Raw genomic sequence first — 13,483 nt, 5'->3', positions numbered from 1 at the left:
GACAGATTCAGGTATAGGCAACTTCTCTACGGGAGGTGTTCTTGGGTGTGGGATAATATTTTTATTATCATTATTAATAGGAATTTTCCGGGGTCGTCCGCGTGGACGTTTTATTGGTTTGATTTCTTCAGTTTCCTTTTGAACTACCAAAGGGTCAGATGACTGTTCCAATCGTTGTCTTTGCCTTCTAGTAACTACATTTATTTCAGGAATTTGATGTGTTTTGTCTGCTTCGGTGATTACAGATATGTAACTATCATTTTCTTATGTTGGTATTTTCCGTCTTCTAAAAGGAATGTAAGTGTCTCCTATTTTTATTGTCTTCGTGTCAAAATTAACACTTACTTTACTAGAAAAAAGGAAATCAGATCCTATTATGCCTTTGCAATTTACAGGAAAGTCATTTTGTACAATATGGAATTTCATTGGCATCTCAAATAATTTCAGTGTTATTGATCCTAAAGTTCTATGGGTTAAACCATTAATATCTATTAGGTCAATTTGATCGGTCTCATCATGAATTCCTAAAGCATACTTTTCCTTTATTAGACTCTGTTCAGATAAACTATTAATCATATACTGTGTCCATCCGTATTTTGGATTATATATATTCAATAAAGGAGGTTCTTCGTCAACGAGTGGCGTATATAAATTATAAATTTTTCTATATTTTTGCATGTTACTATCACTAACAACAGGTTTTATTGCGTCACTTTCGTTTATGCTATCGTTATTATAGTTTATCTTCGTACTGGTGTTGTATAAAAAATTTTTACCTATGATTCCGTGATATGGCATTTGACAATTTGCAACAACATAAAATACTATTTCATTTCCGGCTATTGTTAACTTGACAAATCCACATTCTTGGTAATCATCTTCAGCAAAAATACTCTGCATGGGTAAGATATTGGACATTTGGATAGGTATATCGTCCGGTACACAACAGGATTTAATGATATTGGTAGTGGAAGTAGAATCAATTAAGAATTGAACCTCTTCACCTGTCTGTTTGCTAATATAAGAGTAAACTAGATTTTTAATTTCTCTATCATTCTGACGTATATGTTTTACATTAATTGGTTCTATCGGATTCCGTGATAATGCATTGGCTGTTGCATTGGCTTTACCTGGGCGATAAATTATCTCATAGTCATATTCAGAAATTTGGAAACGCCATTTCAAAACCCTGGTATTGAGGTCGGCTGACTTAAACCAAACTAAAGGTTGGTGATCAGTAATAATGGTGATTTTCCTTCCGAAGACATATGATTTGAAAGCTTTGATACTGTGAATAATTGCGAGCGCTTCCTTTTCGTAAACCTCGTAATTCAACTCCGGACCACGTAGTACTCGAGAGGTGTATGCGATAGGTTGGTCTGATCCAATAGTGCCTTGTGAAAGTATTCCTGCTATTGCAATTCCAGAGGCATCCGTACGGATTATGTAATCTTTATCAAGATTTGGGAATTGTAATAATGGAGCGCTACACAGCAACTCTTTAAGTTCACAAAATGAACTTTCGATTTTATCTGTCCATTCAAACACCGTATCTTTTTGCAAAAGTCTGGTCAAAGGTTTAGCAATTTTCGCAAAATCTTTAATGAATCTACGATAATAGCCACATAACCCTAAAAATTGACGTACAGCTTTAACCGACTTTGGTATTGGGAATTCCTTAACTGCTTCAATTTTTTTCGGATCTGGTTCTAGACCATTTTCACTTATTATATGACCTAAGTAATTAACTCGTCGCATTAAAAATTTGCATTTTCCAATCTGCAATTTCAATCCTGCTTTTCGTAATCTTTCCACTAACATTCGGAATTTGCGATCATGTTCTTCAAGTGTATTTGCATATATAACTATATCGTCTAAATACACGAACAGATCTAACCCTTGAAGTCCGCGGAGCAACGTATCCATTAAACGTTGAAAAGTCGCGGGTGCATTCTTTAATCCGAATGGCATACGCACAAACTCATAGTGACCGAAAGGAGTACTGAAAGCCGTTTTATGCGCATCTTTTGGGTGCATCTTGATTGAGTCTTAGTCTCGACGTCATAACCGTATACCCATGTTTCGTCACCTGTTATAACCCTGTTGAGAAAATCTGGATCATCGTTGACGTCATTCAGTAGCTCTTGGGCGATGCTCATGCGACGTTTCTTTTGGTCGAAATTGAGCAATTTCGGAACAAACTTCGCTGACACACGTCTCATGTCTAAAACACTCGTCAAAATTGATTGGCACGAACCAAATGAGATGCCAATATCATCAGCAATTTCTCTAATGGTAATTCGACGATTTCCCAACACTATTTTCTTCACTTCTTCAACATTCTCATCAGTTGTTGATGTGCTGGGGCGTCTAGAACGAGGTTCGTCGTCGGTGTCTTCTCGGCCTTCTTGGAAGAGTTTATACCACTTGTAAACATTTTTTTGGCTTAAAGTAGACTCACCGTATGCCACTTTCAGCATTTCAAGTGTTTTGGAACATTTGATTCCATTTTTCACACAAAATTTAATGCAAACTCTTTGATCCATGTTTTTAGACAGCAGCAAATCGTGGAGCACGCAAAACACTTCTAACCTTGATGCCTTTCACAAACAAACCAAACATACTACAAAGCTGAAATTTGGAACGTATGTTCTAGACGAGTGTACCGACATAACCAAATAAAAAAGTCGAAGATCGAACGGACGTAGCCCGCTAAATTTCAAAATTCACCTTACTTTTTGATCACACCTCGTACATACATACATGATGTACTTACATATATTGCTTTACATGCCAATGTCTTGAATTTCATATGTCAGACTGTAGTGTCAGTATAAGGAAACTAATATTTTTCAATGATTCTATGCTTCATAATCTACAGTGAAACTCATAGACACATGTTTTTTACAGGTCAGGCACACAAAGACCAATGTAAAAGGGTTTTCTAGTGTGAATAGTGGTCCAAGATAGTTGTATTGCAACTATATTTTCGTCAAAAATAGAGCTACTATAAAAATTAGGTGGGGCAATCCGCGCTTCTGCACCATAATGACCAAGCCATTGATAAACTAATTTAACATTTTTTCGTTTTCTGTCGCCTTCAATTGTCTTCCCATAAACAGCGTTAACCATTAGCTTATAAAATAATTTTTAAAACTCGTTTGTAGCTTGCTTTTTTTCTGTATTCAAATCCACATAAGGATTAAGTATAGGTTTCTTATTAAATTTTAGCGCACTATGAATCTTTTTAAGTTTTAGTCTCAACTTTATAGCCTGTGTTAACGCTCTATAATGAATAACATATCGCTCTTTCTCATAAAGCGTAGTTTTGTCTGAAAAAGTTTTTTCTGAATCGAACTAGGTGGTTCACGATGCTCAGAACAAAGAGGAAGATCCTTATGTTCGTCATATAACTCTTTCGGATACACTAGATCTACATCTAATAACAATATCTAGCTTAGGTAAATATGATGCTAATTTCTTTCTAGAGATGAAGGTATAAAAATAAACAAATCAATAATACGTTAATTAATGAATAACCCTGAACATGTTTTGTAAAAATTATATAACGCTCTTTATTCTCTGCTAGAACAGGAATTTTTCCTTCGACATCTAGATTAGTAGCGATTTCTGTTACGATAAAATGAGAGTCATAACCTGTCAAATTGTGAAATACTACTGGAATGAAATTGTCCTGTTTATAATTCAAATTACAATGATTGTGAGCAGATCCTCTAAATCTACCAGTTAAATGATAATAATCTCTAGCTTGCCTTTCTTCTTCCTTAAAAGTTTTATTGCTAAAGTATTTTTATATACTTCTTCCAAATGAGCAAACAATATTTTAAATTGTTTTATAAGCCATTGAGCAGGCATCTCTTCTTCAATTGTTTGTTTTTTATAAGACTCATACTCTGACTTACTATCATCAAATATACATTTTATATATAATCCAATACTAAAAGCTTCATCTTCTTAAGTAGATAAGCAATGTATGTTCTGGAACACAAAGGAGCCGACAAAGGATGCCGCTAACGTATAAGGGATATGTGTATGTTCTGGGACACATAGGAGCCGCCCGATGAAGGTGTCACTAGCGTGACACATTTTAATTTATGGTCAGACCCCATGCTGAGTGTCTAAAAGCCATTTGATGTACCTTTGACACCTCCCGCGTGTCAGTGGGCCCCTTCGACAGTGCCCCCCCCCCCACCCACCCACAGAGGTTGTTAAGGTATAATGCTGTAGAAGTCGGTAGGGTGTTTGGTAAACTATATGATGGTCTCTCTCTCTCTCTCGTTCTCTCTCTCTCTATCCCTCTCTCTCGCTCTCCTTCGATAGTAGGGCGCTTATGCTGGCTGAGTGTGGACCCTCGGAGAGGGGGTAGCGTCTTTAGCTTGCTAGGCGCGTACACCGTATAGTACGGATGCTGTTTTCTCTCTCTCTCTCTCTCTCTCTCTCTCTCTCTATCCCTCTCTCTCGCTCTACTTCGATAGTAGGACGCTTGTGCTGGCTGAGTGTGAACCCTCAGAGAGGGGGAAGTGTCTCTAGCTTCCGTTAGCAGCGTTTATATCTCTTCCACCAAAGATGAAATTTCTTAAGGTAAGAATATTTATTATTATAGATAAATACATTTTTTATTTAATAATTAAATTTTTAAAAATGAATTATATTTTTTAGATGAATGTTGCCACTGATGCTGTGGATAGACACTCCATGAGTAGCATCGAAAATGCCCTTCCACCGACAATCATCGCTACCAGCAGCAGCAGCAGCAGCATGATTTTACATACCGCTAATACCACGAGCACGCAGAAAGTGGTAACTAAGGTAAAATGTATTAAAATAACCCCGGACCCTAGTGTATTTTCTTGTTTTAACAGGAAACTTACACGACCTACCAAACCATGTGGTAGGAAAAATAATTAAAAAATTAAAAAATTTTTGCAATTTAATTATAATTTAACGTAATTTAATATAATTAAATAAATTGATTTAAATTAAAAAAAATATATATATCTCTCTCTCTCCCTCTCTCCCTTCCTCTCTCACTCTCCTTCAACAGTAAACATGCTGACTAGATGCAAGTCCTAGGAGAGGGGGTAGCGTCTCTAGCTGCTTGCTAGGAGCGTACACCGTATAACCCTTGGAGAGGGGGTAGCGTCTCTAGCTGCTTGCTAGGAGCGTGCGCCGTATAGCCCTTGAAGAGGGGGATAGCGTCTCTAGCTTACTAGACGCATACGCTGTATAGTGTGGATGCTGCTCTCTCTCTCTCTCTCTCTCTCGCTCTCCTTTAATAGTAGGGTATTTGGGCTCTTGGAGAGAGGGTAGCATATAGCTTGGCAAGCTGCTCTCTCTCTCTCTCTCTTTCTCTAAGCAAGCGCTATAGTATTTTCATTAGATTTCGGGAACCTTTCATCCTCACAGTTGATTTTATTCGAATATTAATTAATAAAACTTATAGAATTTCCGTTTAATTATTAATTTATTGTTCATTGAACTATACTGTTTTTAAACTATAAGTTAATGTCACGAATATTATTATTATTAACAATGTATTATACTCCGGACGGGCAAACCGAAGGTGCCGAAGAGATAATACGCGGTATTAAATAAGTTCGGAATTAGGAATGGTTGATTGCGTGTTACAAATGATAAGTATTAATTAATGAAAATACACAAATATGACTTTAATGAGATTATTAAAGAACGGAGATACTCATCTGGCATAAAAAACCCCAGTCGTAAGTGGGGGAAAAGCCATCGAGTTCCGAGATAATAATTACAGAGCTTTTTAGTTATTATTTCCTATAAATAATGCGGAAGTCAATCATAAAGTAGAAAACTACAATACTAATACAAAAATGGAGAGAGAAATATTGGTTGCGCTCACAATAAGCTACCTGAGGCTCGCTGAGCCTGTACAATTCGCACGGTTGAATGGCCATTCAAAGCAAAAGCGTGTGTTCGATTACCAGTCGACGCTAACATAGGAAGAGGGAGGGAAGGTGCTACCACACACACACATACATACATCGGCGTACCGCAGCCCCAACGTCTTGGGCACACAAAACTACGATACCACCTGGTTTGCCGACTGATGGGCAGGAAAGACCTGGTAGCACCCCGGAGACGTGAGAGCGTCCTCCACTGACGTAGTCAGTCCCCTGAAATGCGTCACTGGGATCACGAGACACTGGTGAGTCAGTCGCACACAAACACTCTCACCCAGTTGAGCACGCACAGTTTCTTTTAGCTCGGTGTCGCGGACACGCACTTGCCGTGGATGAAAAGAGGACGCGTCGCGTACAACCTTTCGGGATATACGGAATACACGATAGAGAGCAGAGAGTGTCGACCGTAGCTGTCGGGTTTCGGGAAGTAACTAACTCTTCGTCGCATCATTCGAAGACGCGAGAAGAATAATCGGAAAAAAATTCTCCCTACTCTTGAGGCCCTCCGAGAAGAGCCTAATGACTACATTGAGACATGTGGTGCGCAGATGTGGGAAATGCGCGCTGCAATTGGCGACATGCAATAAACAACAGACGCTCGTATTCCCATCTGTAAACGTGCCCGAACGCTGACGTCGATGGTTTATTGTCCGTGCGTCGTTCCTTGTATTGTTACCGGTCGCTTTCTCTTTTTTTTTTTTTTCGAAGCGTAAATGACTCGAACATATACATTGAATATAATACAGTCTGTCTATAATCTTTATTTTCAGTAGTTGACATCGCTATATTGAAATATTGAGTTGAATTTTTATAAGTAATATTGTCAACTTCATCAATACCTTCCCCATACCTCACTAATCGAAATTATACGGCATCATAGTCACTATATAGTATGGTTATAGGTAGTTTTTATTAAATTCCAACAATATATATAATTTATTTTCTTTTTTATTGAAAAGCATTGTATACATTGATTACATAATGTCTTGTTAATTTCAAACTAATTTTTTAACATCACCACTAATTGGGTTCTATTGTACAATACGATCATGTAATATTAAGCAGTAGGCTGCAGTATCTTCAGGAAAATCGGTCCGAGTTGCAAATTCTAGGCGAACATCGACTGGAGCGCTTTTTAATGTTTCATTTTGTTTGGAGCAGTCTATAACTATTAACGGCACTTTATTAATGAAATCCTTTTTATTGAGTAACGGCTCGTTTTCTTTACCATAGTAAGCGTTTTGAAAATTAGTATACATATCGTAGACAACAGCATACTGATTTTGATCGATATTCAAATTGAGATTTTCATACGGATAGCATTGTGAATTGAGGAATAGCTTCACATTACTAATATTACAATGATCAAAATTACTAGAATTAACACTCGCCGAACTTTTACGTTTCGTTTGAAAAGCTAAAATAACAAAGTGAGGCTTTTCCAATTGATTGGAAGTCTTAACACTCCAAACGTGCTTTGATGTACGTGGTAATTTTGGATACTCATACATTTCCCAAGTACGATATCTCATTGTAATTGCACGATCTCGTCCGATCTGATTGAGTAATTTGATTTTTTCTTTGTCTGCAACCATCACATATGGCATCAACCATTCAACCTTAGTTAAAGTAATTTTTGTTTTTTCTGAAGCAGCAGGATTCCCTATTGGAGCAGACAAAATAGCATTCAAATCATCTCTTGATCTTGTAGCCTACTGCTTAATATTACACGATCGTATTGTACAATATAACCCAATTAGTGTTGATGTTAAAAAATTAGTTTGAAATTAACAAGATATTATGTAATCAATGTATACAATGCTTTTCAATAAAAAAGAAAATAAATTATATATATTGTTGGAATTTAATAAAAACCATAACCATACTATATAGTGACTATGATGCCCTATACTTTCGATTAGTGAGGTATGGGGAAGGTATTGATGAAGTTGACAATATTACTTATAAAAATTCAACTCAATATTTCAATATAGCGATGTCAACTACTGAAAATAAAGATTATAGACAGACTGTATTATATTCAATGTATAGTTGAATGGACAATAAATTAATAATTAAACGAAAATTCTATAAGTTTTATTAATTAATATTCGAATAAAATCAACTGTGAGGATGAAAGGTTCCCGAAATCTAATGAAAATACTATAGCGCTTGCTTAGAGAAAGAGAGAGAGAGAGCAGCATCCACACTATACAGCATATGCGTCTAGCAAGCTAAAACCGCTATCCCCCTCTTCAAGGGTTATACGGTGTACGCTCCTAGCAAGCAGCTAGAGACGCTACCCCCTCTCCTAGGACTTGCATCTAGTCAGCATGTTTACTGTTGAAGGAGAGTGAGAGAGGAAGGGAGAGAGGGAGAGAGAGAGAGAGAGAAAACAGCATCCGTACTATACGATGTACGCGCCTAGCAAGCTAAAGACGCTACCCCCCTCTCCGAGGCTCCACACTCAGCCAGCATAAGCGCCCTACTATCGAAGGAGAGCGAGAGAGAAGGATAGAGAGAGAGAGAGAGACCATCATATAGTTTACCAAACACCCTACCGACTTCTACAGCATCCTACTTTAATAACCTCTGTGGGTGGGTGGGTGGGGGGGGGGGGCACTGTCGAAGGAGCCCACTGGCACGCGGGAGGTGTCAAAGGTACATCAAATGCCTTTTTTCTTTCAAACTTGAAAAAGTCACTCGCCGGATAGATAATGAGGAGGTAATCGCTGCCACGGAAGCCTACTTTTCGGACCTCGAGGAAACGTATTTTTCAGACGGGTTAAAGAAGTTGGAGCATGGCTGGGCCAAGTGTATCGAACTAAAAGGAGACTATGTTGAAAAATAAAACGCCACTTTTTCAAAATTTTCGTTTTTCGTTTGTAGGCTAAGTACTTATCGGACCACCCTGGTACCTACGAAAGAGGGAATCTTTAAATCGAATTTAGCCGATGTTACTTTATTTTTAGAGTATCGAAAATATTCTAAAAAGAATAACTCCCCATTTTATAAAGGCATACTGCTTATATTCCAAGATTCTCTACATCGAATATTACTACAATTAACTTGCATAGATACAATGTTACATATAATACACATAGCTGCACCAAACTTTGAATTTGAATGACAGTCATAATGTCATTCAAAAGACGTCGAGCGCTCGCTTAGTTGCATCGTCGCAACTGTATTTTCAAAATTAATATAATCTTGAAAACAAATACAATTCAATATTTACAGCGAATATTAAAATTACTAGCATTACATTTGTCGTCTTTCTTAATAAATTTTCATATTAGATCTTATCTCAAATTTTGTTAGTTCTATAAAATCGGCATTAATATGACGAAGTAGCCCATATCTACAGACGGTCAACTTGACAGATATTACTCAATTTCTATTAAAATTAATTTGAAACCTTAATATTTTATTACTATATAAATCTTCCATTAATATTTCACACGTATAATTCAGTATTATTATTTACAGCTGTCCAAAGAGGCCGAGTACCACAAAATCAGCACGGTACGCAAGGTTTAGTAGGATCATTTCCTTCTATAAACGACGAATCAGTAACATGTGTAAATCGAGATACGCATCCATATCTATCTTCTTATGTAAACTTATTACTGAGAGCAGAACCATATACAACTTCAAGATATAATCAAAATTTACAAACATATAATGTAATTGGAATCGAAAATATTTGTGAGGTAGCAGCACGACTTTTGTTTTCAGCAGTGGAATGGGCCAAAAATATTCCCTTTTTTCCAGATCTTCAGATTACTGACCAAGTAGCATTATTAAGACTAGTATGGAGTGAGCTATTTGTACTTAATGCAAGTCAGTGTTCTATGCCTTTGCAAGTGGCATCTCTCCTGGCAGCTGCTGGACTTCATGCTTCACCAATGACTGCAGATAAAGTAGTTGCATTTATGGACAATATTAGAATTTTTCAAGAACAAGTTGAGAAGCTTAAAAATTTGCATGTAGATACAGCAGAATATAGTTGCCTTAAAGCTATTGTTTTATTTACAACAGGTACTCATTCTCATATAGATGTACATATATATGTATATATGAACAATTGTATACTTATTTTACTTTTCGATTGAAAATAGTAATGTAATATATTATAATACAATATATTATGTAATATCAACGAAGACACGATTATACAAGAGTAAGCCTGTGTATAAGATTTCCCAGTTAAAATTTGACCGAGAGATAGCGTGCAGATGATCCGGTGAGATATTTCGGTAGCAAGGCAAATCATAAGAGAAAGTGCTCGATAAAAATATAGAGTAGAGAGAGGGAATTACAGTTACAACGAGTAAACAGTCCCTCAGAGTCAGTTCTCCATCTCTCTCACTCATACGGATCTTCCCTCTCTCTCCCGCTCTTCTCTGTCTCTTTCATACTCACTCAAGTATAGTTTTTCCTCTCCCTCTATTACTCAGAGATTTATCACGAGATATTTATCATGAGTCGCGCATTTGAAATGTTTAAATCCAGTGCAAAATTGTTTTTAATAACGGTATTTTCAATAAATTACAATTTTGCTGCATATAAAAATTTTATTTTATTTTTTAAATGGTTGATTAAAAAATAGACATTAAAAATTTATTGTATTAGCAAAAGACACTTCATTTCAAGTTCGTGTTCCGCAATTCGTTTTAATTTGTTATTGTACAAATAAGAAAGACCGATTTGGGAATAAGGCCGACACAGCCAAAGAGTTCAGCATAATTTGACAGCGAAGTAGACCGAATGCTGCGGATAATAATCCTCTTACCTATTACTCAAAAAATTGAGCAACTAGAATGTCAATAAATAGTTATTCAACTAACAAGTCTTTGTTAACAAAACAGTGATATAGTAATTCTATAAAAAATACTATTTATTCTTGTTTGTGAATCATAAAAATCCCACTACGTTAACAGAAACTTTAACTTGAAAGTGATAGGAAAAAGGATTATTAGAGACATTTTTATTTAAGCATAAATAATTACGTGATTACATTTAATTAATGATATAAAACAAATTGAATGCCTACTCTTAGCTAATATTGTTTCAATATTAATAAGCTAATATTAATAGATAAGCAATGTATGTCCTGAAACACAAAGGAACCGCCAATGCATAAAAGATACAGTGCCGGTCAGCCACTTTTACCCCCCCACGGGCAAAATCAATCTAACTTCAAAGTTTTATATCTCTGGTAGAAATTAACGTACAGAGATGCGCGTGGGTGCGTTTGAAAGGTCTTTCGGAGAGCTTTCAAATGATATGACTCACGGTTGCCATCGATTGTTTTTTTAAATTTTGCAACAATTATGCAAAATTGAAAATTCTGAAATTTTTTTATTATTTTTGACAATTAGCCAATTTTGGAAAAAAAATCATACGAAAATTTAAAGTACACCATTTTTTAGCTATTACCAAGCCCTATCTGAATCACTCATCAAAAATTTATTTTCGTCAAATATGACGCGCGCACGGGCATTTTTTCCTGGAAGTGACAGTTTTTTTCAACATTTTTTATCTCCGTCAAATTGTAACAATCGAAAAAAATTTATAGGAGAAAAAATGTTTGTTTTTTCACGTAGAAAAAAAAATTATTGCAGTATTCTACTCACCGGATCATGGCTACATCCACCCCGGAATCACGTTAGCATTCATTTAAGATGGAGCCACTTTTAAGACCTTACCAAGGGCCTACGCTTTTCCGCGATCCTCTGCTCGCTCTTTATGCCGATACTCCACAGTGATGGAGAAGCCCATGCACTCTCACAGTCCCGTCCCGCCGTAGTCAAGCTTCGATCTCCCCCTGCTGCATTGTTGCGTCTTACACTGCTACTCCCTTCGGCTCCATCGATATGATAGATCGTTCAAGCTCGCTTAATATATATATCTTGCTTCACGTAATTCTTCAATGACTGAGTGAATTTCATTAATATGACTAGGATTACCAGCTGCTTGTTCGGCTATAAGTAAGATTCGTCGATCAACAAACTCATTCGGATCATCCCAGTAGACAAAGTCAAATGAAGTGGCTTTTCTTGTAACTTTGTAACGAGGTTAAAGGACTACTCCCACCAATAGACTTTCGTTTCTTAACACTACCGCAACGTTGTCGAGAACAGTTAAGTAAGGACCAATAAAGATTTTGAATTTTTTTACATACTGATTTCATTCATTCATTCATCATTTAATTCAAATCATTTCCCATGAGGATTAGTGTTGTCAAGAATTTTTATATAATTTTCTTCATCTATTTAGCTAATTAATTTAGAATTAGGTTCTTTATGAAAAAGAAATTCCATTAAACCTAGAGTCTTGGTATATCTTTCAACATTCATTAATACTTTATCACTTTCGAAATAAGTAGGCTAATCGCCAATCGTGTATTTATTTTCCTTTAAATGAACACCAAATATTTTATTTAGATTACTTTTCATATTAGGCTCATATAACAGTTAAACGTAGTTTCCTAAAATTAACTTATCATGCTACTATGATAAATAAGTTTTATCTAAATATATAGTTGTATCTGTAGATTCATTATCATCAACAGAATTATCGAATTCATTAACAGTATTATCATTACCATCAGTAGCAGATTCATATGTAGTATTTAACGGTCGTAAAATAGTAGCAAACTCATTGGTTGTACTATTAAAGTAGTTTAATTTCTTAGAATTGTCTGCTTTTGCTGCTTTTGACTTCAATATTTTTTTCAAAGTTGATTATATTATTTTTTGGTAGCGTTTCAATAATATCAGTTTTCTCAGTAGCTGTCTCTACAAGTTTCTTTAATAGATCAAAAACCGGTTTGTTGTCAGTTGTATTAATGAAAGAGAAATAATGCTCTTTTAGTTAGTCTACGACATTTGTAGCAAAAGAATGAAATCCTTTTCTATATCTTTCATGATTTATTGGTCTGTCTCTGACGATAACCAAAAACCCATGATTATCGTCTCTCCAAAATTTTAAACAAATTGCTTTAAACTTTTCCAAAGGCAAATCTGAGTTAACATGATCATTATAAATGTGCTTAATATTCACGTCATCTTGTAGAAACAAAACAAGTAAATTCACATTATCTCGAATGAGATGCTTCGGAATGCGAGCGTACGATTGACATAGATATAAGCTATCTACTTTTTTATGTCTTCCTATATAGAAAAATGCTCTTACGTTATCTTGCTTCTCAGTGGCTATATCGTCAAAAATCATGATAGAATTTGGTCGTGTTTTATCTGGTGAAACATCTGTCTCAGTCTCGCTGAAAGCATGATACTCTGTACCATTAATTGGCTCTAATAAATCTTTCAAAAATTTATACTTGAGTTGATTAAGGGATTTTGAGTAGACATATAGGTTTTCAAATCTATAACCATTAGGATGAGTGATTAATGTTAATAAACAATTAGTTTTTCCGTCCACAGAAAACGGCACGTATACTGTTAGGCAATAGTTCACCATGTGTTTTTTCTTGTTTTTTCGTCTCTACCACTGTATCGAAA

At 35.8% G+C, this 13,483-nt stretch overlaps 1 protein-coding gene across 1 annotated transcript in view; it reads left to right on the top strand.

Annotated features, from left to right (window-relative positions):
- The window catches only part of LOC131669470 (steroid receptor seven-up, isoforms B/C), a 153,456-nt gene that overhangs the window by 1,681 nt on the left and 138,292 nt on the right, over positions 1 to 13,483 (top strand). The window contains exon 2 of the mRNA XM_058944359.1: positions 9,444 to 9,995. Within this exon, the coding sequence (XP_058800342.1) occupies positions 9,444 to 9,995 (552 nt within the window). The remainder of the gene's footprint in view (positions 1 to 9,443; positions 9,996 to 13,483) is intronic.

Source organism: Phymastichus coffea, unplaced genomic scaffold, assembly GCF_024137745.1.
Source record: "Phymastichus coffea isolate CEN01 unplaced genomic scaffold, Cenicafe_Pcof_1.1 PCOF00007, whole genome shotgun sequence".
NCBI classification, from domain to species: domain Eukaryota; kingdom Metazoa; phylum Arthropoda; class Insecta; order Hymenoptera; family Eulophidae; genus Phymastichus; species Phymastichus coffea.
The sequence above is the reverse complement of the archived record's forward strand: the minus strand, read 5'-3'. Positions and strand labels throughout refer to the sequence as shown.